The sequence below is a fragment of the Lepisosteus oculatus genome, chromosome 12 (genome assembly GCF_040954835.1).
Source record: "Lepisosteus oculatus isolate fLepOcu1 chromosome 12, fLepOcu1.hap2, whole genome shotgun sequence".
NCBI classification, from domain to species: domain Eukaryota; kingdom Metazoa; phylum Chordata; class Actinopteri; order Semionotiformes; family Lepisosteidae; genus Lepisosteus; species Lepisosteus oculatus.
The window spans coordinates 26,431,983-26,454,284 of NC_090707.1; the positions used below are offsets into that span (position 1 = coordinate 26,431,983).

A 22,302-nucleotide genomic window follows, 5' to 3' on the forward strand; every position below is an offset into this window, starting at 1 on the left:
AATGCTGATTCAGATAAAAAAGACTACAAACCTATACTCAGAACTCTGGAAACTTGTACAGTACACAAGACTCAGATTGCTGTATGGCACATGGATACATTAGTGCTGCAGCATCTACTATAATTTGACACGACTGTACTGCTAAATATGTCTTCCCTGTATTCTGATCACACAACTTCATTCAGAATTCAGAATTCAATGCAACAAAGGAAATGAAACTTAATCAATTTTCAGTTAGATGGCTCTACTTGGGACTATACTACAAAGTATAAGGATGTACAAAAGTCATAATAACACCGAAAACATTTTTAATACAAAAATTCAAAAGATATTATTAACATTTTATTATTTTACATTTTTTTATTAATTTTAATCAAATGTTGGCAATATGGGTTATCACATGGGGAACAATATGGTGCTTCAGAGTCACTGTTAAGAATCTTATGTCTGTTGTACTATCCCGTTTCTTCACTGCTTCACTGCTCCAGAAAAGCTGCATAATTACAACTTTGCAGTTGTTCAATTATGCCTCTCTGATCCCTCAAATATACATACCTATAATGCTAATTCCAAATGTACAACTGCTATGTGTATAAACAATACTTTACGATGAAAGTAAATTAATTAATAAGATGTCCAGGCAATATTTTTTGCAACAGAATTAAGATGTCTATGATGTATAATAACCAAAGCTATAATATCTTAAATAATTATGATTAAAAATAAAAAAATATCATCATTAGCAATAGGCTAGTTGCCTTTTAAAGGGAGGTATGTAACTAAAATAAATTCAGAAAATGTGAAAAACTCACTAGAAAGAAAATATCACAGAATTGTAGGGGGTATATAGTAACCTGGAACAATTAGAATAGCTCAAGGTCTTCAGGTTGCTGGACTTGGCCCTCCTGTACAAGGTTTCCTCTGGGTTCATAATACTCCAGCTCATCCTCACTGATGTCTCTTGAAAGATGAGAACTGTTCCATTCTGGAGTTGGCATATTCCCTTTCCCTGCCGAGAATATCATGTTCTCAAAATAGGCTCCTCCGACGCCATACTGATGTTCATGCGTCTGGAACTCTTCTGTGGTAACATGCAAGCCACTCATGAGGAAATCAGCAAATCTGATAGATCAGAAAAAAGAGCTGCTTTAAAAACAGTGTAAACATGCATTGTGTTTCAATAGAATATAGTTGCATTATGTAACATTACAACACTGAGTTGTAATGTGTTGAATGAGAACTGAGTGTAATTGACATACAGTATGTACTGTATACGTAATGCACTGCATTTTAAATCTGTTTGAATGTTTTAATTGACTACCCCAACACCAAACAAGACATTGGCTTCATCACTCTGCGCTCATCTGTGCTACTCCTCAATGATAGCTGGTGTGTGGTGAGCATACTGGCATATTATGGATGCCCTTGCATCATCCAGGTGGATGCTGCACATTGGTGGTGGTGGTGGTGGAGGGAAGTCACCACTATCTGTAAAGCACTTTGATTGGAGGGTCCAGAGAAGAGCTATATAAGTGTAAAGACTACATGCAGATGCAGCCATTCAAAATGCGTGGTAAAACTCTGTACTGTGAAGAATGATCTACAGTTTAGAGCATTATACCGCAGTACATGATTGGCTGGCCAAAATGACTGACAGGCGGCACTCGTGGTGCATTGGTTGTTAGTGAAATGATTGCTTCATTTAATCTCTTTACTGTGCATGTTTATATTCGCTTAATATTAAATATTAATATGGAATTTTACAACTAAAGGGAAATTTTAGGAGCTGAGCATGAAAAGAAGAGGAGCATAATGTGTCTGAAGGTCATAAACGATATTAATTTAGAAATATAAACATATTATGTAAACTGTATATGGCTGGTATTGGTAGTTTAAATAAAAAATACATACCAGTATTCCACTTTCCTCATGAACATTTGAAGCATCAAAGTCTTTCATTCAGTTACATACTGTGGTTATTTTGGAAAAGCTTCTGACTATATTAAATGTATATACTTCAAAAGTTAGAATGTTTTAACCTTTTCTATGGATACTTACACTCGTTATCACAGTAAAGAAATGCATACTTTTTAGAAATTGATTGATAAGGAATATAATATGGAATTGCATATCTAAAGAAATTAATAATGATATCATTATATTCATATAGCTCAAATTATTACAGTAGTACACTTTCTTTGTAAACATCTGCATCAAATTGACTCATTCACCTGCGATTACTTGGAAACTTTTTGCCTAGCCATTTCAGCTTAAGTTGTCAAGCTTAAGTTGGTGTAATGGCTTTGGCGTATGACTTGCATGCTGGAGGCTGGGGGTTCGAACCTGGCTCTTACCATGAGTTTTTGTTTAACAAATAAACATTTCTTTGAAAAACTAAAATAGTAAATATTATCGACACTATATTGAATTTGTTGGTATTTCTAAATAATTACACTTAATCTGGACACTCCACTCAAAGCGCTTTACAGGTAATAGGGACTCCCCTCCACCACCACTGTACAGCATCCACTTGGATGATGTGACAGCAACCATAGTGCGCCAGAACACTCACCCCACATCGGCTATCAATGGGGAGGAGAACAGAGTGACAAAGATGGGGATTATTAGGAGGCCATGATTGGTAAGGGCCAATGGGACATTTGGCCAGGACGCCGGGGTAACAATGACCACAGAGAGTCAGGACCTCAGTTTTACGTCTCATCTGAAGGACGGCACCTGTTTACAGCATAGTGTCCCCGTCACTATACTGGGATATTAGGACCCACGAGGACCGCAGGGTGAGCGCCCCCTGCTGGCCCCACTAACACCTCTTCCAGCAGCAACCTTAGTTTTTCCTAGGAGGTCTCCCATCAAGGTACTGACCAGGCTCACACCTGCTTAGCTTCAGTGGGTTGCCAGTTGTGAGTTGCAGGGTGATATGGCTGCTGGCTAAATATCACAACACGTTAAGTGATTTATTAATAACAACTAATCATTTCAAACTCATTTCACAAAGTTCAAAACTCCCTCTGTATTCCATGTTTTAACCTTTTCTATGAATACTTGTGCTTGTTATCGCAGTAAAAAAACTCATACTTTTTAGAATCCGCTAAATAGGGAATATAATATGGAATCGCTTATCTAAAGAAATTAATAATTATATTAATTCAAGGATCTAAATATATGTATTTATATAGCTGTTAGTATAACTGTAATCCACTTTCTTTGTAAACACATTTAATGTTTAATTTGACTCATTCACGCATGATTACTTTAGAAACATTATTAAGCTGTTCGTCTCAGTTGTGTTTCCGAACAACCCGTTGGTACAGCGGGTTTGCCGATAGGAGTTCTGTCTAGGTGATCCGAGTTTAAAACCCCGGTTCGGGCACAAGTTTTTCTTCTAACAAAGACTTTTTTAAAAATAAAATAGTAAATATTATGTAAACTATATTAACATTTTACAAATATATTATAACATATTCAATGTTAAATTATATTAATAATGAAATAAAAATGTGAATGACACAGAACCTGCAACCTACAGATTTAAAGGTTGTGATTTGTGAAAAATTTCACAGCGTGTCTTCTGGTCTTCAGTTCTGTATTGACAAAATGTATCGTCAATTGTATTGTTAAGCTCCTTGGGGCAACCTTTTTGTGAAAGGCGCTATATAAAAATAAATTGAATTCAATTGAAACATTAAAAAACATATCATCTCATATCACCGACCACCTAATCTGCGTAACCTCCTTGTTCACAGCTCCCTTGACCGCCCTCAGCAACCATCCACACCAGGCACTTTCCCTTGCAAAAGACCTCGCTGTATCACCTGCAAGTACACAGCCACCACCACACTCATTCAAGGCCCCTCAGGACAATTCCGGATCACCCAGACAGCATCTTGTACCTCCAGCAACCTTATTTACTGTATCTCTTGCAGTAAATGCCCAGCCATCTACATTGGGGAAACAGGAAGGAGACTCGGAGACCGCTTCAGAGAACACGTCAGGGCTGTGAAGATTAAAGATCTCTCCAAGCCCATTGTTTCTCATTTCACCTCTGACGGCCACGACCACTCTAATCTCTCCGTCTGTGTTCTCAAAGACGGTTTTCCGAACTCATACATCAGAAAGACCACCGAAACTTATTCTGCAAAATTATTCTGCAGCTAGGATCACACATTCTCCCTTCCCTTAACGACAGATTACTGTTCTTTTAAATTTTCTCCATTCATTGGAAGTTTCATTTCACACCTCTCTGCACCCATTCTGACTTCACACCTCTTGATTGGCCTCTCTTTCTGTCCCCTGCTCCCGCCTCTCACTCCTCCTCCCTCTCAACCTTTGTTCTCCCGCTACTTTATCTTTGCCTACTGCCCTGTTCTCTTTCTTCTTTTTTTCAGCATGGAATAAACCTATTACTTGTTCCTTTGCAGCCTACGCATGCTGACGCAGCTACCCACCTGAATTAAAAAACATACTTGTTTTATACTGTTATTACTGTACAGTGTCTTAAAACACTCTATGGTCACTACACTGTGAGTAATGCTGCCCACTAAACCTCTTTTGCACAATTTCACGGGGGGCATAGTTTATGAAAGTCTTCTGTAGCTCTGCCGGCAAAACCTCTGTTGAACGATGCAGGAGACCCGGGTTCAAGCCCATATGGTGAAGGATGAACCAGGACAGGAGCAGTGAGAGCACAAGCCCAAAAACCAGAATTCATTATAATATTATTAATAATATATTCCTTATTGCATTTAAATTGGATTGTTTTTAAAAATATAAGAAGTGGTGATACACAACGTATAAATATAACCGTTTTCCCGCCTTTAACTTAAAGAATTGCGTGAAGAAATCCTAAATCATGAAACCATCATTTATAATAATTCATCCAGATACACACACTCACACTTCAGCCAACAACTATAATAGTGGACTATTTTTATATATTTGGCTATGTAAGAAACAAAGTAATTCTCTGATCGGGCTTTGGACCGTCTGGGTGCAGTGTACGACATGACAGTCCATTGCATATTACCACTATAAGGACAATAGTATATATATATTTTAAAAATGAACGTTAAATGTTTCCAAAATGTCCCCTTGTGATATTTTACCTGCTTACATGACTCTATATTAATATTAATATCAAGAGGTATTAAATCAGTACAACTTTTATGAAATTAAAGTATTTTAAATGTTTAATTAAACAGTTAAAATCTTACAGCGTACACAAAGATTCTAAGCTGATCACGAGGACGAAAAATCATAAAAAGTGTTTTTTAACTAAACCAGTTTTTTATAGCCTTTAAAGTCATGCAATTTTTGAGTTAGGCAGGAACACGTCATTGTATCTTATTTTTTATTTCAGTTTAAAAATAAAAAAATATATTTTGCCCACTGTGTTGATAAACTGTTCCCCGATTACTGGCAATTGTAAAAAATAACCCTTTCCCCCTTCCTCGTTTAATTTAAAGATTTCCATGAAGAAATCCTTAAACACAAAACCACGTATAATAATTCATCCAACTGGTTCCACTGATTAGTGGCTTCTGACATTTGGATTAAGACAAAATATAGATTTTCTCAATTCAGGTGTAATCCTGAAAGAGACACATCATGTTCACAATAAGCTCTAACAGTGGACTATTTTTATGCATTCGGCTCTATGAGAAACAAACGAAGGTAATGCTCCAATCGCGCTTTGAACAGCCTGGGTGCAGCTGGCTACATTACAGTGCTAAATACCACTACAGGGACAATAGAAGTTTTTTTTTAAAGAAATGAATATCAAAATGTTTCCAAAACGTTCACTTGTGATACTTTTGCTGCTTAGATACACTATTCCATATTCATATAACTATCAAGTGATATTAAATCACTACAGCGTTTATCTTTTTAACAGTAAATGGTGTTCTTACTATGTATTTTTAGAAAAGGAAAGAAAAGAAACTTTTTATGAAGTACAGAATATAAGCTTATTAATGCTAGAACAAGCACATTAAAACCAGAACCCATGTAATTAACCAAGTTAAAGACTTTGATGAATAAAATACTTATGCATAACTAAAATATTTACGATGAAGGTGGAAAGTTGTATACTTTTGTCCAACTGAGCAATCAATCAGCATAAAATATACCGACTTTTTAATATTTAATGATTAACATGCTGTAATACACAGTTTAAAATTATCAAAAGTTTAAAGAGTATACAACTTAAATTCTTAATTGGAAAAAGATGGTCCCTCAGCAGTAACCGGGATTCGAAAACCTTGCGTTTTCTGGCAACAGCTCAAATGCTGTACATACAGTAGTTAAGCTTTATTAGCTCCACCTGGCGGTTCTACAAGGTGCTTCCTGTTACTATTATCATATTTCAATTAACATGCGGTATATTGCGCCACACCCACTGTGTTATAACGCAGTGTACTTCACTCTTTTGAATGGCTGGATCTGTACATCTCATCAGTCTTACCTTTGAGGTGATCTGAGTTTCAATACAGTCTCCCACGCTGAGTAACCAGGTTTCCTGCAGTGTTCTCGTAGTTCATCTAGGCAGGTTCTGGTGTATATTTCACCTTGTTCCCGGTACTCTTCCTCTGTTAGAAATCTATACTGGGCTTTTTCCTGGCTGGAACAACCAAATGGATTCCTCAATAGACACCAAATCTTTCTGTGGTCAAAGACAAAAAAAGAAAATTCGCCCATGCTTGAAAATGAAATGTTTCATATTTCTATAATTGATATAATGTCTGTATAGCAATGTAAGTTTCAGTCTGGAAAAGAGATTCTCAAAACATTACCACACATGAAATAATTTTGTATCCTTCCAATTTACAATTATTTATTTTCATACCTCTTACAGTTTTTATGGCATCTACTAAGATTGTTCTGAGCCTTTCCATGCTAAAAGTGTTGTACAAATAAAACTCCTTCAGGTTGAGAAAAAATCACGGAAAGCACTTTATGTCTATGTGATACAGACAGGATGTTGGTGTGCAATGATAACATAAACTTCCAATCAGTCAGTCTAATAACAAATTTGCAACAACAGAGAAGTACACAATTATTTTAAGAAATTCACAGGGAAATGCACTGTAAGTAGAATAATATGCTCCTTTAAAAAATAAATCTACTGTATTGACAGATATGGAATATGTTTGGCTATTTTTAGATATATTTCCAGCAATAAAAAACTCCTGCATATTACTGTACTTATGTCCTTTTAAATAAACACATTATGGATGAAAGGAACGTTTGGTGAGTATCATGCTATTCTTCTGAATAAGTTCAGCTTTCTACAAGCACACCTACCTGAAAATACCAATGACACTTAATTTTGCAAAAGGTAGAATTTTCATGGTGACCAGAATGGCAAATACTGCGTACATGGCTGGAGGGTGCGTAATACCTTTATACATCAAGATCATGGCTACTGCCTGGAGAGTCCAGGTCAAAAATGTTGAGCTAACTTCATTCATAATTGGTCCATGTTTGTAGCAGATAGCAAAACTTAAAAAACTGGAAAATAGCACATAACCTGTAGGGAGAAAAACAACATTACAAACATGAATATAAAAAATTGGCTGCAAATTAAATAACCCAAAATGTTAAATTCCACACTAAATATAGGATATAGGAGAAACAACTTTTAAAAAGATGGTATTTAGAGGAACTTGATAACATTTTAGAAATGTTGCTAGATTTGGTAAATGCTAAAATGCTTCAATATATTTCAAATTCTACATATTTTCTGTCTACTGCACATACTTTTTACAGAGTAAAATCTATAAAGACTGAAAAATTAAACAAAAATGACCTCAAACTGTCTCTCCATACAAAATTTCAGAGTCTGCTTCTGGAGTATTGACACAGTTCTTAGAGGTAGTTTATCGTTAAAGTACTCCTGTTTTGTCGCAATGGATGTTCCGTATAGATAAGGAGAAAGAAGGGGAGAGATACTAAATTAAGAGAATGGAAGAATGGATAAGAGGTTGAGTTTACTATGTCCCTGAGGGCCAGACAGAGAGTATGGCTTCCCACTAGGCACCTCCATCGTCGCCTGCTGTCACTGAAGTTGGCTCCCTGTTAGATCAGTCCACACAGTATAAGGTTGTAGAGCGTATTAATGCCGTCACATCCATCTGGTTCTTCCACAGTTCTAGGGGAGATGAATTCCCATGGCCTTCCACGTAACCCTATTTAAACCTGCACTGGCAACCACCAATCCACCAGTACAGACCACCCTTTCAGCGGACAGCTCCAAAGAACTAAGGCCACATGCAGAGTGCAGAATAGACCTGGTTCATTTGAGGGGTCAGGGCCTCATTCCGTGCCCAAAGGGCCCAAAATGCCCCCTGCTGGCCCCATAACACCTCTTCCAGCAGCAACCTTAATTTTCCCCAGGAAGTCTCTCATCCAGGTACTGACCTGGTTCACACCTGCTTACCTTCAGTGAGTTGCCAGTTGTGAGTTGCAGGGTGATATGGCCATGATATTCCCCATGATATTACTGTCATTCTTTGCCTCTCAGGATTCAGTCAAGCCACCATTCAGTCATCACTCCCTCCACCAATCAGGCATTAAATGGTCAATTAATCCTCTTTTCACAGTTCCCTATTTATTCCTGAAACGCCTCTGAGGAGTGCTCTGTCATGTCACACATTGTGGCTATGGACGTTTGGGTTCGCCAATCCATGTAAATCCCAGTTTCATACAACTGTCATAAAATTTAAGATTTTTTCTCCCTTTTTTTGCAATTGGTCCCCATGTTTTTCCTTAGTTTGTTGCTGTCCTTTTATTTCTCTCTGTTGTAACATTAGGTCCCCATTTTCATTGCAGGCAATGGCAGGTGGAGATTCCAGATAATATTTCTCCCCTGACTATTTCCCTGTTTTTAGCCATAAATCCATATTTATTTAGTTAAAACCTTATGAAGGTGGTCTGGTAACCGGGTGTTACCAGAACTTATTTTTGCTGCTAAACTAGTTTGAACAAATTCAAACTATCAGAGTTAACAAAGGCTATCGCCTTAAGCAAGCCCAACCCTTTTCTCCATTTTTTAATTTAGTATCATTCCTCTTCTTTTTTCTCCTTATCTATGCGGAACAGTCATTTTTACAAAACAAGAGTACTTTAACAATAAACTAAGAACTGTGGCAAAACTCCAGAAACAGACTCTGATATTTTGTGTGGAGAGACAAGTTGAAGTCATTTTTATTTAATTTTTCAGCCATTAAGGATTTTTTTCCACACACCACTGGATGTATGTGCACTATAGTTTGAAATCCATTGCCTTAGTAGATGGGTTTTAAATGTGGTTTGTTCTCAGCAGAAGTAATGAATGTTACGTGGTAAGTTCTTCAGAATTTCACTCACCATTAAAAGATCTGAAGAATAAATAATTAAAAATAATATAGATAATAAAAGCTCACATGGTTTATATGGGCCATCCTCTATAAAACTGAGATAAATGGGACCTTGTTTTGCTGTGCTAAAACCATGATTTAACTTACAACAAAGTTGCTTATTTTTTGTTGTGTATTACATTGTATACTCTTTAGTAGAGTACAGTTTAAATGTTAGAATTGCAAAAGAAGTATTGTCAAAAACATTAAACATTAAACTAAGAAGGAACAAGTAAAAGGTTTATTCCATGCTGAAAATAGAAGAGAGAAATCACAACGTTTCAGCTGTGAAGCCTTCTTCAGGTGTGAGAAGGACAGGGCAGACAGCAAAGAGTAAATAGCACAGAAGAACAAAAGCTGGGAGAGGGGAGGAGGCAGGAGGGGCAGAGAGGCCACTCAGGAGTGTGAAGTGCAGAAGGGTGAAGAAAGGTGTGAACTCAAAACCTGCATGAGAATAGAGAAAATCACATGAAAATAAGTTGGTCATTGAGAGAGAAGTGGGATGGTGTGAACCTAGTTTCAGGATGAGGTTAGTTTCTGTTGTTTTTCTGCTATGGGAGTTGAGAAACCCTTCTTTGAGAACAGAGACAGAAAGATCAGTGTGTTCATGGCTGTCTGAGGCGAAATAAGAAACTATGGGCTTGGAGAAATCTTTCATCTTCTTCACAGCCCTAACATGTTTTCTGAAACGGTCTCCTCGTCTCCTTCCAGTTTCCCCAACGTAGATAGCCCGGCATTTTTTGCAGGAGATACAGTAAATGAGGTTGCTGGAGGTACAGGATATCGTCTGGGTTATCCGGAATTGACCTGAGGGGCTCTGAATGAGCGTGTTATCAGATATGCATTTGCAGGTGATGCAGGGAATTCTGTTGCAGGGGAACGTGCCTGGTGGGGATGATTGCCGAGTGCGGTCAAGGGAGCTGTGAACCAGAAGTTTACGTAGATTGGGTTGTCAGCGGTATGACATGATTGGGTGGTTAGAAAAAAGGGTACCGATAGAGGGATCGCCCTGTAAAATGGAGTAGTTGTTAATGATGGTCCTGTGGATAGAAAGTGGGTTAGAGTGGTAGGGAAGCACCAAAGGAATGCGATTGTGTGACCGAGAGTTCCTTGTTGAGTTGATGATCCGAGAGCTATTTTTGGCCGGTGTGAGGGCCCTATTGATAACATGGGTGGGGTATCCTCTGTTGATGAAAAAAGAATACATTTTGAGTGCTTGGTTCTTGAAATCCATGCCCTCACTGCAGAGTCAACATAGCCTGAGGAACTGTGAAAAAGGGAGAGAGTTTTTGGTGTGAGTCAGATGAAAAGAGCTGTACAGGAGATAGCCGTGTGAATCTGTGGGTTTGTAATAGACTGAGGATGAGAGTCGTGGATGGTTAAATCATAAATCTATGTCTAGAAACAGAAGAGTTGTGGAAGATATGTTAACTGTATATTTGAGGGACGGGTGAGAGTTAGTGAATTGATGCAGGAAGTGCTCTAGCTGGTCATTAGAGCATGTAGCAGCACCAACACAGTCATCGATGTATCGCTTGTAGAGGTCAGGACAAAGCCAGTATAGGAAACAAAGAAGCATTCTACCCAGCCAACAAAAATATTGGCATAGTTAGGTTACATCCTGGTGCCCATGGCGACTCCACTAACCTGCTGATAAAAAAGGTTATTAAATGAGAAGGTATTGAGTGTGAGAACCAATTCCGCAAGACACTAGAGTGTGGGTGGGTGGATCAAGCACCGTGCATTTGTCTAGCATGTGCTTGAGGGCTGTAAGCCCGTCATAGTGGGGAATAATGGTGTAGAGAGACGTGATATCCATGGTAAAATGTAGCATTCTGGACCCTGAAATTGGAAATCATTGGAGGGCATGGTTAGTATCCTTGATATATGAGGGAAGCATTTCAACCAGAGGTCTCATAAGGCTGTCGAGAAAAGCAGAGATGAGCGCAGTTGGACAACTGCATGCTGAAACAATGGGGCGTCCAGGGGTATCGGGTGTGTAGATTTTGGGAAGGAGATAGAATTGGGGTTGGTTGCTGATAAGAAGAGAGATAGTGGATACTACTTCTTTCTGGTAGTCAGTGGTAGGATCCTGTTGGAGAGGACGGTAGGCAAAAGTATCGGTTAATTGTCTGGAGGCTTCCTTAATGTACAGGTCTTTTTGCCACACCACAACAGTTCCTCTTTTGTCTGCTGGTTTGATGACAATATCATCCCTGTTGTGGAGAGATTGGAGTGCCTGAGTTTCTCCTTGGGTGAGGTTAGACCTGTGTTTCCTGGGTGTGGAAAGGGTATTGGGAACTTGAATTTTGCATGGGTTAATAAAGTAATCAACTGGTGGGAAACGGCTAGAATGGGGAGTCCAAGAGCTCCGTTTAGGATTAATATTGTTAATGGAATCAGTGATCAGGTTGTTGTCTGCTAACGCTGATGAGAAGTCGTCAGCAAAATGAGCTTTGAGCTGAATCCTGAGGTAAAAACAGTTGAGATCAACTTGGGTTTGTGGGATGTTCAGCTTCTTGAGAACTGGAACAAAACTGAGACCTTTGCTACTGGATGGATGGATATCACATCTCTCCACACCATCATTCCCCCAAATGACAGTCTTACAGCACATGCTAACATGCTAGACAAACGCACAGTGCTTGATCCACCCACCCACACTCTAGTGTGTCTTGCGGAACTAGATCTCACATTCAATGCCTTCTCATTTAATAACCATTTTTAACAGCAGATTAGTGGAGTCGCCATGGGCACCAGGATGGGACCTAGCTATGCCAATATTTTTGTTGGCTGGGTAGAAGAATGCTTCTTTGCTTCCTATACTGGCTTTGTCCCTGACCTCTACAAGCGATACAGCGATGACTGCATCAGTGCCGCTACAAGCAATTATGACCAGCTAGAGCACTTCCTGCATCAATTCACTAACTCTCACCCGTCCCTCAAATATACAGTTAACATATCTTCCACAACTCTTTTGTTTCTAGACATAAATTTGTGTTAGCCATCCACGACTCTTATCCTCGGTCTATTACAAACCCACAGATTCACACAACTATCTCCTGTACAGCTCTTTTCATCCCACTCACACCAAAACTCTCTCACTTTTTCACAGTTTCTCAGGCTACGTTGACTCTGCAGTGAGGGCATAGATTTCAAGAACCAAGCACTCAAAATGTATTCTTCTTTCATCAACAGAGGATACCCCACCCATGTTATCGATAGGGCCCTCACCCGGGCCAAAAATAGCCCTCGGATCATCAACTCAACAAGGAACTCCTGGGTCTCACAACCGCATTCATTTGGTGCTTCCCTACCACTCTAACTCTAACACTTTCGATCCCCAGTACCATTATTAACAACTACTCCATTTTACAGGGTGATCCCTCTATCAGTACCCTTTTTTCTAACAACCCAATCATCTCATACCGCCGACCACCAAATCTACATAAACTTCTAGTTTACAGCTCCCTTGACCGCACTCGGCAATCACCCCCCCCAGGCACCTTCCCCTGCAACAGAACTCGCTGCATCACCTGCAAATACATATCTAACAACATGCTCATTCAGACATTCAGACGACATCCTGTACCTCCAGCAACCTCATTTACTGTATCTCCTGCAAAAAATGCCCAGCTATCTACATTGGGGAAACCGGAAGGAGACTAGGAGGCCACTTCAGAGAATATGTAAGGGCTGTGAAGATGAAAGATTTCTCCAAGCCCATAGTTTCTCATTTCACCTCAGATGGCCACAATCACACTGATCTCTGTCTCTGTTCTCAAAGAAGGGTTTCTCAACTCACATAGCAGAAAAACAACAGAAACGAACCTCATCCTTAAACTAGGTTCACACCACACCCCTTCTCTCAACGACCAACTTATTTTCATGTAATTTTCTCTATTTTCATGCAGGTTTTGATTTCACTCCTTTCCGGTTCAGTTCCGGCGCCGGCAAGATGGCGACAGTTTACAGAAAGCTCTCTCGTTGTGTGACTGTTTTAATGTTTATTTATACGTTAATACTCTTGTTTTGTGTTTGACGCTCAATGGCTATCATTACTTATGACAGACAAACACTTTTAAACCTGAAGACAGACTCCTTAGGGTCATCAAACAACTTTTTTCACATACTGGACCCCACCTGCCGAACCGGACAAAGATGCGGCGAACATCAACAACAGGTGGACAGGCGCCGGGGGAGATGAGGCGGCATACTAGCACGTCTACGGAGGCGTCTGCACTGACCACTGCTGCCGTCTATTTTGTTAGCTAATGTTCAACCACTGGACAATAAGATAGATGAGCTACATTGTCGGGTCAATGCGGAAAGGGACCTGAGGAAATGCTGCGTTTACGCCTTCACTGACGTGCAGGTAATCTCTAAATCCTGCTCACCAAATCTAGAACACCTGACCATAAAGTGTCGACCCTTTTATTTGCCGAGGGAGTTTTCTGCCACAATTATTACATCTGTTTACATTCAACCTCAAGCCTGTGTGGAAACAGCACACAGCGAACTCCATGACATTATCAACAAGCATGAAAACTCCCACCTGGAAGCCATCTCAATTATAGTCGGGGACTTCAACCACTGCAATCTGAGGAAAGTACTGCAAAAATTCATTCAGCACGTCACTGTACTGACAAGAGGAGGCAATATTTTGGACTACTGCTAGACAACAATAAAAGGAGCATACAAAGAAAGTTTCGTCAAGTTTCGGACCACATCGCTCTCCTGTTGCTTCCGGACTACAAACAGAAGCTGAAGACCTCTCCCATTGTGAACAGGTCAGTGCACTGTTGGTCTGAGGAGGTGGAAAGCAGGTTAATAGACTGCTTTGACTGTACAGACTGGGACGCATTCAGAGCTCCCGACACAGATTTAAATGAGTATACGGATGCAGCCACCAGCTATATTAAATATTGCACTGACATTTGTGTACCAGAAAAGAAAATTAGGACATTTCCAATCAGAAACCGTGGTTCAACAATGACATTCGATATAAAATAAAAGATAAAATCCCTTCCTGATGAGCGTAACCATTTCTATGCCTGCTTTGATCCTCTGAACATGGGCACTGCTGAGAAGACACCAAGTGTACCACCCAGTAGCATTAATGTCTGTGGTGATGAAATGCCTGGAGAAGCTGGTGTTGTCACACATCAACTCCTCAATCCCTGGACCCCTTGCAGTTCGCCCACCAGAACAACAGATTAGTGGATGATGTTGTCTCCCTAGCTCTGCATGTGAGAATGTTATTTGTGGACTATAGTTCAGCATTCAATTCCATCATACCCAGCCAACTGGTGACAAAGCTCAGGGGATTAGGTCTGTGCAACTTTGTCTGCAACAGGCTGCTGGACTTCCTAATCGAGAGACCACAGGTGATGCGGATAGGTAATAAAACATCAACACCACTCACCGTGAACACTGTAACCCCACAAGGCTGCTGTCTGAGTCCAAGGTTGTAATCCCCGTTCACTCACGACTGCACAGCAAGACACAGCAACAACCGCATCATTAAATTTGTGGATGACACCACTATAATAGGCCTGATCAGCGATGATGACGCGTCCACTTACAGGGATGAAGTCGGACAGCTGCTTAGGTGGTGTAATACTATAGCAATAACCTTGAATTGAACGTAAATAAAACAAAAGAGCTAATAGCGGACTTTCGGAGACAAAGGCCACACACTCACAGGCCACTCAGTATTGAATGAACGGAAGTGGAAACAGTCACCAGCTTTAGGTTTTTGGGAATTCACATTTCTAATGATCTAACCTGGACTGCTCTATCTTGAAGAAGATTTAGCAGCGTCTCTATTTCCTGAGGTGCCTCAAAAACGATGGGGGATGCCAGTACCTATGTTGGTGAACTTCTACCGCTGCACCATCGAGAGCGTCCTCACCAATGTGATCACCGTGGGGTACGGCAACACCTCTTCTCGAGAAAGAAAGGCACTGCAGAGGATGGTGAATGAGGCCCAGAAGATCATCGCCTGTGGTGTCATCACCGAGATTATACAGCTCTATGATGACTACTGCCATGGTAGAATTCTGGCCATCACAGAGGCCATCACCACCCCGGGCATGAGCTCTTCACCCCACTGCCCTCAGGTAAGAGATACAGGAGCATACAGACACTTACCATTAGATTCGTCAATAGCTTCTATCCATAAGCAGTGCAACATATAGCCCCTCGGACCACATGTACACCATTTACCTCATTATGATTTCTTATTTACTGCACATCTCTAGGCATTGTTTACATATCTGCATTGTTTACATTCAAACTGTTTACTTGTTATCTTGTACATTGTCTGCTGTTTGTTTGTATATTGTCTTGATGCACTGTCTGCACTTTGTGTTTTTACACTTGTTTTAACAATCGAAAAGGCTTTCTGTAAGTAAGAATTCCATTGTACCAGTACATGTACTGGTTACACATGGCAATAAAATTCAAGTTAAAATTCAAGTTCTTCACCCTTCTGCACTTCGCACTTCCTGAGTGGCATCTCTGCCCCTCTTGCCACTTCCCCTCTCCCAACTTTTGTTCTTCTGTGCTATTTAATCTTTGCTGTCTGCACTGTCTTTCTCACACCTGAAGAAGGCTTCACAGCTGAAACGTTGTGATTTCTCTCTTCTCTTTTCAGCATGGAATAAACCTATTATTTGTTCCTTTGCAGACCACGCAAGCTGATGCAGTTACCCACCTGAACTCATTAAACTAAGAACGCATGCTGGAACACTAATTGCACACTGGCTGTAACTCAGTAGATAACAAATCAAACCTGTAATCCTTACTCACCTCCTACATATCTCCAGTAAAAAGGTATAATGTCATTCCAGTGGATTACCAGATGTTGGATGCCAAAGAAGGTCAAAGCAGAACTTACACAGAACAAAAACACAAATATACCCTAGAAAAAACAGAAATGCATTGACAGTATTTTAGAAATAGAAGCCTAGTTCATTTGTTGCTCGTAACAATTGCTATTGCTATACATTATTGCTTAAATAGTTAACATAGACTTTTAAAATACTTTTTTACTAATTAAGGTGCTCAACTTTTCTTTTTGGGTTACAAATGTTTCTTATGGTAAGATGTAACATCGCCTTCTAAAATGACAAATATCATTAAACTGCTGGATACTAAAATATATTAGCTGTCTGGTTTCATTTTTTAGATGTTTGAAAAATAACAAGATATTAAAGCTGCTACTTACCTTTGGCACAAAACGTTCAAGCATGAACACTGTTAGAACTGATATAGAAAGAATACTGAGGCAAAGTCCCACACAATAATAAAATATGGTACTCCTGCCAAAAGAAAATACATTTATTAACCACCTTTGATATGACAAAATACTGCACTTTTTAGGGGGAAACAGGACAAGTGAATTCCTATATTTAGTCTACAATGAATTATTAATTTAATCAATTTGTTTAACCAATTCTTGAATTAAATGTGGGGAAGAAGTGAAAAGGGTCATTGTAGGGTTTAATTTAAATGTCATTTTCTTTAGGCAATGGCTATGCTATCATGTGACAAGGAAGTCTTGTCTTTCTTGCTACACCATAATTACCAATCTTGTCAGCTTGTTACTCTAAATGCTGTTCTCTCCACCAGAAGTGCAAATGATCCCTTGAATACTACAATGCAGCATGAGAGATTTAAAAGGACTTCAAGTCAGCCAAATAATTAATTACCCCAATTTTCATTTTAACCCATGGTATACTGTATGTAGCTTACTGATTTGTGCTATATTCCACTAGTAAGTACATTCAGCAAGCAGACTCATGTCTGTAATTTCTGCCAAAGGGCCCTCTACCAAATACTGATTCAGGGGAATTAAACTAATTGAATCAGTTACTTTTATATAATCTTTTTATATTTATAATTAAATTAGGAGGATCTATAGAATTTTGTTTTCACTTTGACATTATAGAATATTTTGTGTGGAGCAATGGCAAAAAGTCCCAATTACATAATCATTTCATATTGTAACACATGCAACAAAGTCCAGGAGAGGTCGATACTTTTCATAGCCACTGTATCTACAGCTTGATTAGGGGTTCCATCTTTTGATGGTCAAATAATGTAAAAAATATATATATACAGGTATATACATTGCGGTCAAGGAACATTTCTTAGGACATGTTACAGGGCTTACTGATAATCTAGTTTCTGTGTCTAAAATTAAGCAATTATGTTAATACCAGTGTTGGTGGTAACCCATAATAAGCAGTAACAGATGAGGACTTTCAGCACTCAGTCATAAAGTGGCACAATATTCAATTTTAAAAGCAGAACAAACGGTACATTTTATGTAACTCACATAGATTAGAATAAATAGGACTTATTATAAGGGCAAATACAGTATAAAATCAAATATACAAGCAAAATATAAAATATTACCTCAAGGGAAATACTGTATATAAATAATCATATTATTCTGCAAAACTTACTATTAATCAATTTAGATCAACATAGTGAGATAACAGTATCTACTAACAGGATTTTCTTGGGGAATTTTTTTGAGTGAACTGCTAGGTCTATACATTCAAGGATATGAGATCAGGAAATCTTAATCCTTCTTTCCTTGATCCTGTTTTAAATATTTAACGTTGTTTTTTTTATTTTGGGGGGCAAGATAGCACAATTCCAACACCCACTGCTTAGTACAGAATGATACAGTTGTGAATGACCTACTGCAGCATAGAAGGCTTAGGAATTATTTGAACGGTTTGCATAGATTCTCCCAACAAATAATTTCTTTATGACAAGATCTACTGGAAGTATCTTTAAATGCAACAAGCTAAAAAAACACTTATAACTTCCTCACAATACACACAAGGGAATCATTATAACTAAGGTTTTAAAGCTGAATAAAATCAATGTGCTGAATAAAATCAATATATTGTATCCAATATATTTTCTCTCATATATTGGATACAAATCATCACCAATTATAAATGTGGTTAACATCTGATGACTGCATGAACACTACTACAAAGAAGCAGATGTTTAAACCACCATAGCAGTCATCAGCCATATCTACCATTATCCAAAATGGATTCATAGATCAACAAGATTTTTTTTAAAAAACAAAGTTTTGTGGGAATCTGGAACTAGTGAACCAGCTATACTGTCAAGTTGATATACTGTCCTTTTTATTAAAAAAATGGTTAATAATACATTGCATGAGCTAAATCGGCTAAACAGCCTCATCTGTAACATTTCTTATGATGGGTAAACTGGGACTTTCAAAATTGCACGTAAACATAATCAGTGTAAACATAATCAGTGTTTTCCCACAAACTATAGAACACCCTTTAGGTACAGTTTCCTAAACTGCAATAGCTAAAATGATAAATGCATCTGGAAAAGACAAAAAATAAAAGATAAAAATAAAACTTAATTATTATTTTATGAGGCACTTATTGATACCCAGCAGACACAGAGTGCAATGTATATCCTGCAGTAAAAAAACAACATTGCATTTTACTGTGACTGTAAATTCACTGGTTTCAATTTTATGTAGACAAGTCTTTTTATAAAAACTCTATCATCAAATTACCTGCACAATGCTCCAGCCAAGTAGTAGAGGATCGCTCCACAACAGAACAGGGAAAACTGATATTTATTAAACTCTGAAATTATTAATGATAAGAATTAAACTTTGATATGAAAATGTTATTAAAATACACAATTCATTGTTAGATTGTAAAGCAAAGGAAGCAAATCCAGGCTGCTAAAACATTTCTCATATTTTATTTTACTTACAAAATAACAAGGAAATCATTAAATGGATATCAACTGAAGGAATAAGACAATTCTTTAGACACTTTACACTGACTAATTCACTGGTATAAGACATGGTTTTTTAAATACACAGAGTATGGAGTACTATGTGTGGAATATGGAGTATGGTTTCATTATGATTTTCTTTCTCTTAGAAGAATCATAAAGATTACTGTTGAAACTTTACTATATCACTGAAGCCACAATCAAGGCTGACAGTTTCAAAATAAGTAGTTCAGGTGGGTAGCTGCGTTAGCATGCGTAGGCTGCAAAGGAACAATAGGTTTATTCCATGCTGAAAAAAAGAAGAAAGAGAACACAACGTTTCGGCCGTGGAGCCTTCTTCAGGTGTGTGACAAAATAGAATTAAAATATATTTTTTTATGGTAACATTTCCACCTCCATCATTTTCTTCATACAGTGTATGCTTGCTAGTTAAGCTGTGAGTGTGCCTAATTATTATTGTGCATATCAGCAAAGATAAAAGCAACAAAACACAAAAGTTCAGACACAAAAATAATTCTACTTACTTCTTTCAGTTACGTGCAGATAATAATGCACCTGCGGGTTGATAGACTTTACCAAAAAGCATACGTCTTCATCAACTAATGCAATATCCATCCACTTTTCGTTCTGAGTCTTAAAAAAAGGCCAGTAATGATTTAAACTGCTCCTCAGAAAACCAAAAATGGCCAGAGAATCATTCAAGTTTCGTTCCAATGGAAACACAATGTGAACACCATCATCACCTGTCACATTCACCTAAAAAAGCAAAACATAACAGTGTTGTGTTACATGTATTTCTGTCACTGTAACTGAGACCTAGCACCAGATAACAAGAAGAGGCACTGTATGTCACATCTCATCACATATTATACTCTTCAAGCCAGCAGTTCAGTCTGTAAGCTACATTCACATTAGGCTGCCAATTCGATTTGCAAATTAATCACTAGACATTATGCTGTAACCATGAAATTAAATTATTTAATAATAGCAAATGCAACACATAATTTTAAAAACAAGCGTACACATGATCAGAATGCTCTAGGGTTTGTTCAGCCTTTTTTTGCTTTGAATGCTGAAGCATAATTTTATTCATGATAACCAGAACTATATTAACAACACTTAAAAGTGTAAATAGTTATAAATGTATTCCAGCAAGGCACAATGAAACAACAGGATATTCTGTATGGAAGTCGATTTAAAATATGCTAATATGAATAACGTTTTTCTACACTTCAAGAGAGACAAACTAGAAATTAATACTAAACATTTCAATATGGTACAGAAATACCACCTGGAACGTGGACCAAATATTCCACCCAATCTCCGTTTGTAATCTGTAGCAGAAACATTGATTGTTATTTCCAAGAATTTTGTCATTTTCACTGACTGAAGTGCAATCTGTAAGTAAAACGAAAATAAAAAATTAATTAATTTAACCCATTACTTATAACCACTCACTTAAGCCTTCACATGGAACTTAACCAAAATGTATTGTTATACCTTCTGTACAATAAGAGTAATATATAAAGTGTCACAAAACCTATGGGTTAGTTTAGTGTAGCTGTACTAAAACTGACAAAACATTGTTAAAACGAATAAAAAATTTTTATTCTAAAAAGAACACAATAATCAGCACTTCAAGGTTTTCTTGTAACTGCTTTCAATGGATCTTTCTTTCTCTACGGTCCTGCCCTTAATACTATTAGTATTACTTTAAAAACAAGCGTAAACACTGGAACCATTTTGTACCGGGCGATGTTGATATTAATTTGAATAGTGGGGGGGATTAAATTCCATGTTTGCACATTCCTAATTAAAATCTTTATTATACTTATATATTCTGCAACTAAATATAATGTCCAGCTTGTTTATTAGGTTGAACAGCAAATTGGTTGTTTTGTAAGCAAACGTGTCAGTTTACAGTCGCCGCTCTACCTTCAAAATGAAATAAAAGCCCTGAACTTCACCACAGCAATGCAACGTGTTACTGCTGACTAGATTACGTCATGCGCTTAATTCTATCTCGTTAAGCGCATAATATAGTAACATGTCACGTTTTTTAAAATAAGTTATTTTAATAAGAATGTTCTTTTGTAACATCTACACAAGTATTCGAAAACAAAACGCGGAAATGCCTTGATATGTTTGAAACTACAAAGGGCTTCAAAGTTCAAATAATGTATCATTTACCTTTGTTTGTTGTAATCTGGGCACTTTTTGCTACCATGGAAAAAGCGAGTAAAAGTCCCAAAGTTAAAATATTTGTTTTTAAAATGTGGATGTTCATGATGAGCTTTCACTGTAATGCAGTTTGAAATTCCGTGCTACTATGGTAGACAGCCCTTACTAGACGATACAATGAAAAGGATTTAAGGTATTGTACACAAACAAAAAAAAGGTCGATACATTCTTAATACCTAAATGTATTATTGCGTAAGCTTCTAATTTGCCCCAACCTAAAATAAGATCATATGTTTCCCAAGGTAATGAATTACAATGTTTTGAATTATTTGGGTTTATCTGGCGTGTACTAGTTTGGTCTTGAAACAAAGTTTAAGAGTACTTGCAGTTTCGATTCCATAACTTTCTAAAAGTGAGGGAACAGCTAGGTGAAAGTTAACATTTTTAAACTTTTCTTTGCTGCACACATTCTAATAATTTATTCTTCTAGCAGCATGTCTAAAAGGACAAATAAGAATAGGTAATCAAACTAAACACAGGACCACCGTTCGTTTCGCGTCCGTACTCAATTTACTACTAGACAATAATATGACCTGAATGACTCCCTGAGCAAAAGGCCCTCTTGCGGTAGATCTGTCTGTCCAATTGTTAGTGTTAAATCCCGGAAGTGTTTTCACATCTTGGATGAGTAATGATCAGAATTTACATTTCAATCCGCACATTTATTTAGAGAAAACATCAAACAGTCCTTCCAATAACAATAAAACCGAGCTCCCGACTCTCCAGGTTCATCAAAAATCCCAGAGTGTTTCTTGAAAAGACTAGGGGTCTCCTGGCCAATTTTCCCCCTGGCCTTTAATATTTAATATTTATAAATTTAATATTCATGGTC

The 22,302-nt window shown here is 38.0% G+C and overlaps 1 protein-coding gene across 1 annotated transcript; it reads right to left on the reverse strand.

Annotated features, from left to right (window-relative positions):
* Positions 1-291: 291 nt before the first annotated feature.
* Positions 292-21,561, reverse strand: nemp2 (nuclear envelope integral membrane protein 2). Its single transcript, XM_015359106.2, has 9 exons — positions 21,420-21,561; positions 20,521-20,627; positions 19,754-19,985; positions 19,000-19,072; positions 16,645-16,738; positions 16,227-16,338; positions 7,321-7,546; positions 6,482-6,679; positions 292-1,122 (listed from the first exon to the last, which is right to left on the reverse strand). Exons 1-9 carry the CDS (start codon positions 21,514-21,516, stop codon positions 864-866), a joined length of 1,398 nt encoding a protein of 465 aa, XP_015214592.2. The 5' UTR covers positions 21,517-21,561; the 3' UTR covers positions 292-863.
* Between the last annotated feature and the right edge of the window lie 741 nt (positions 21,562-22,302).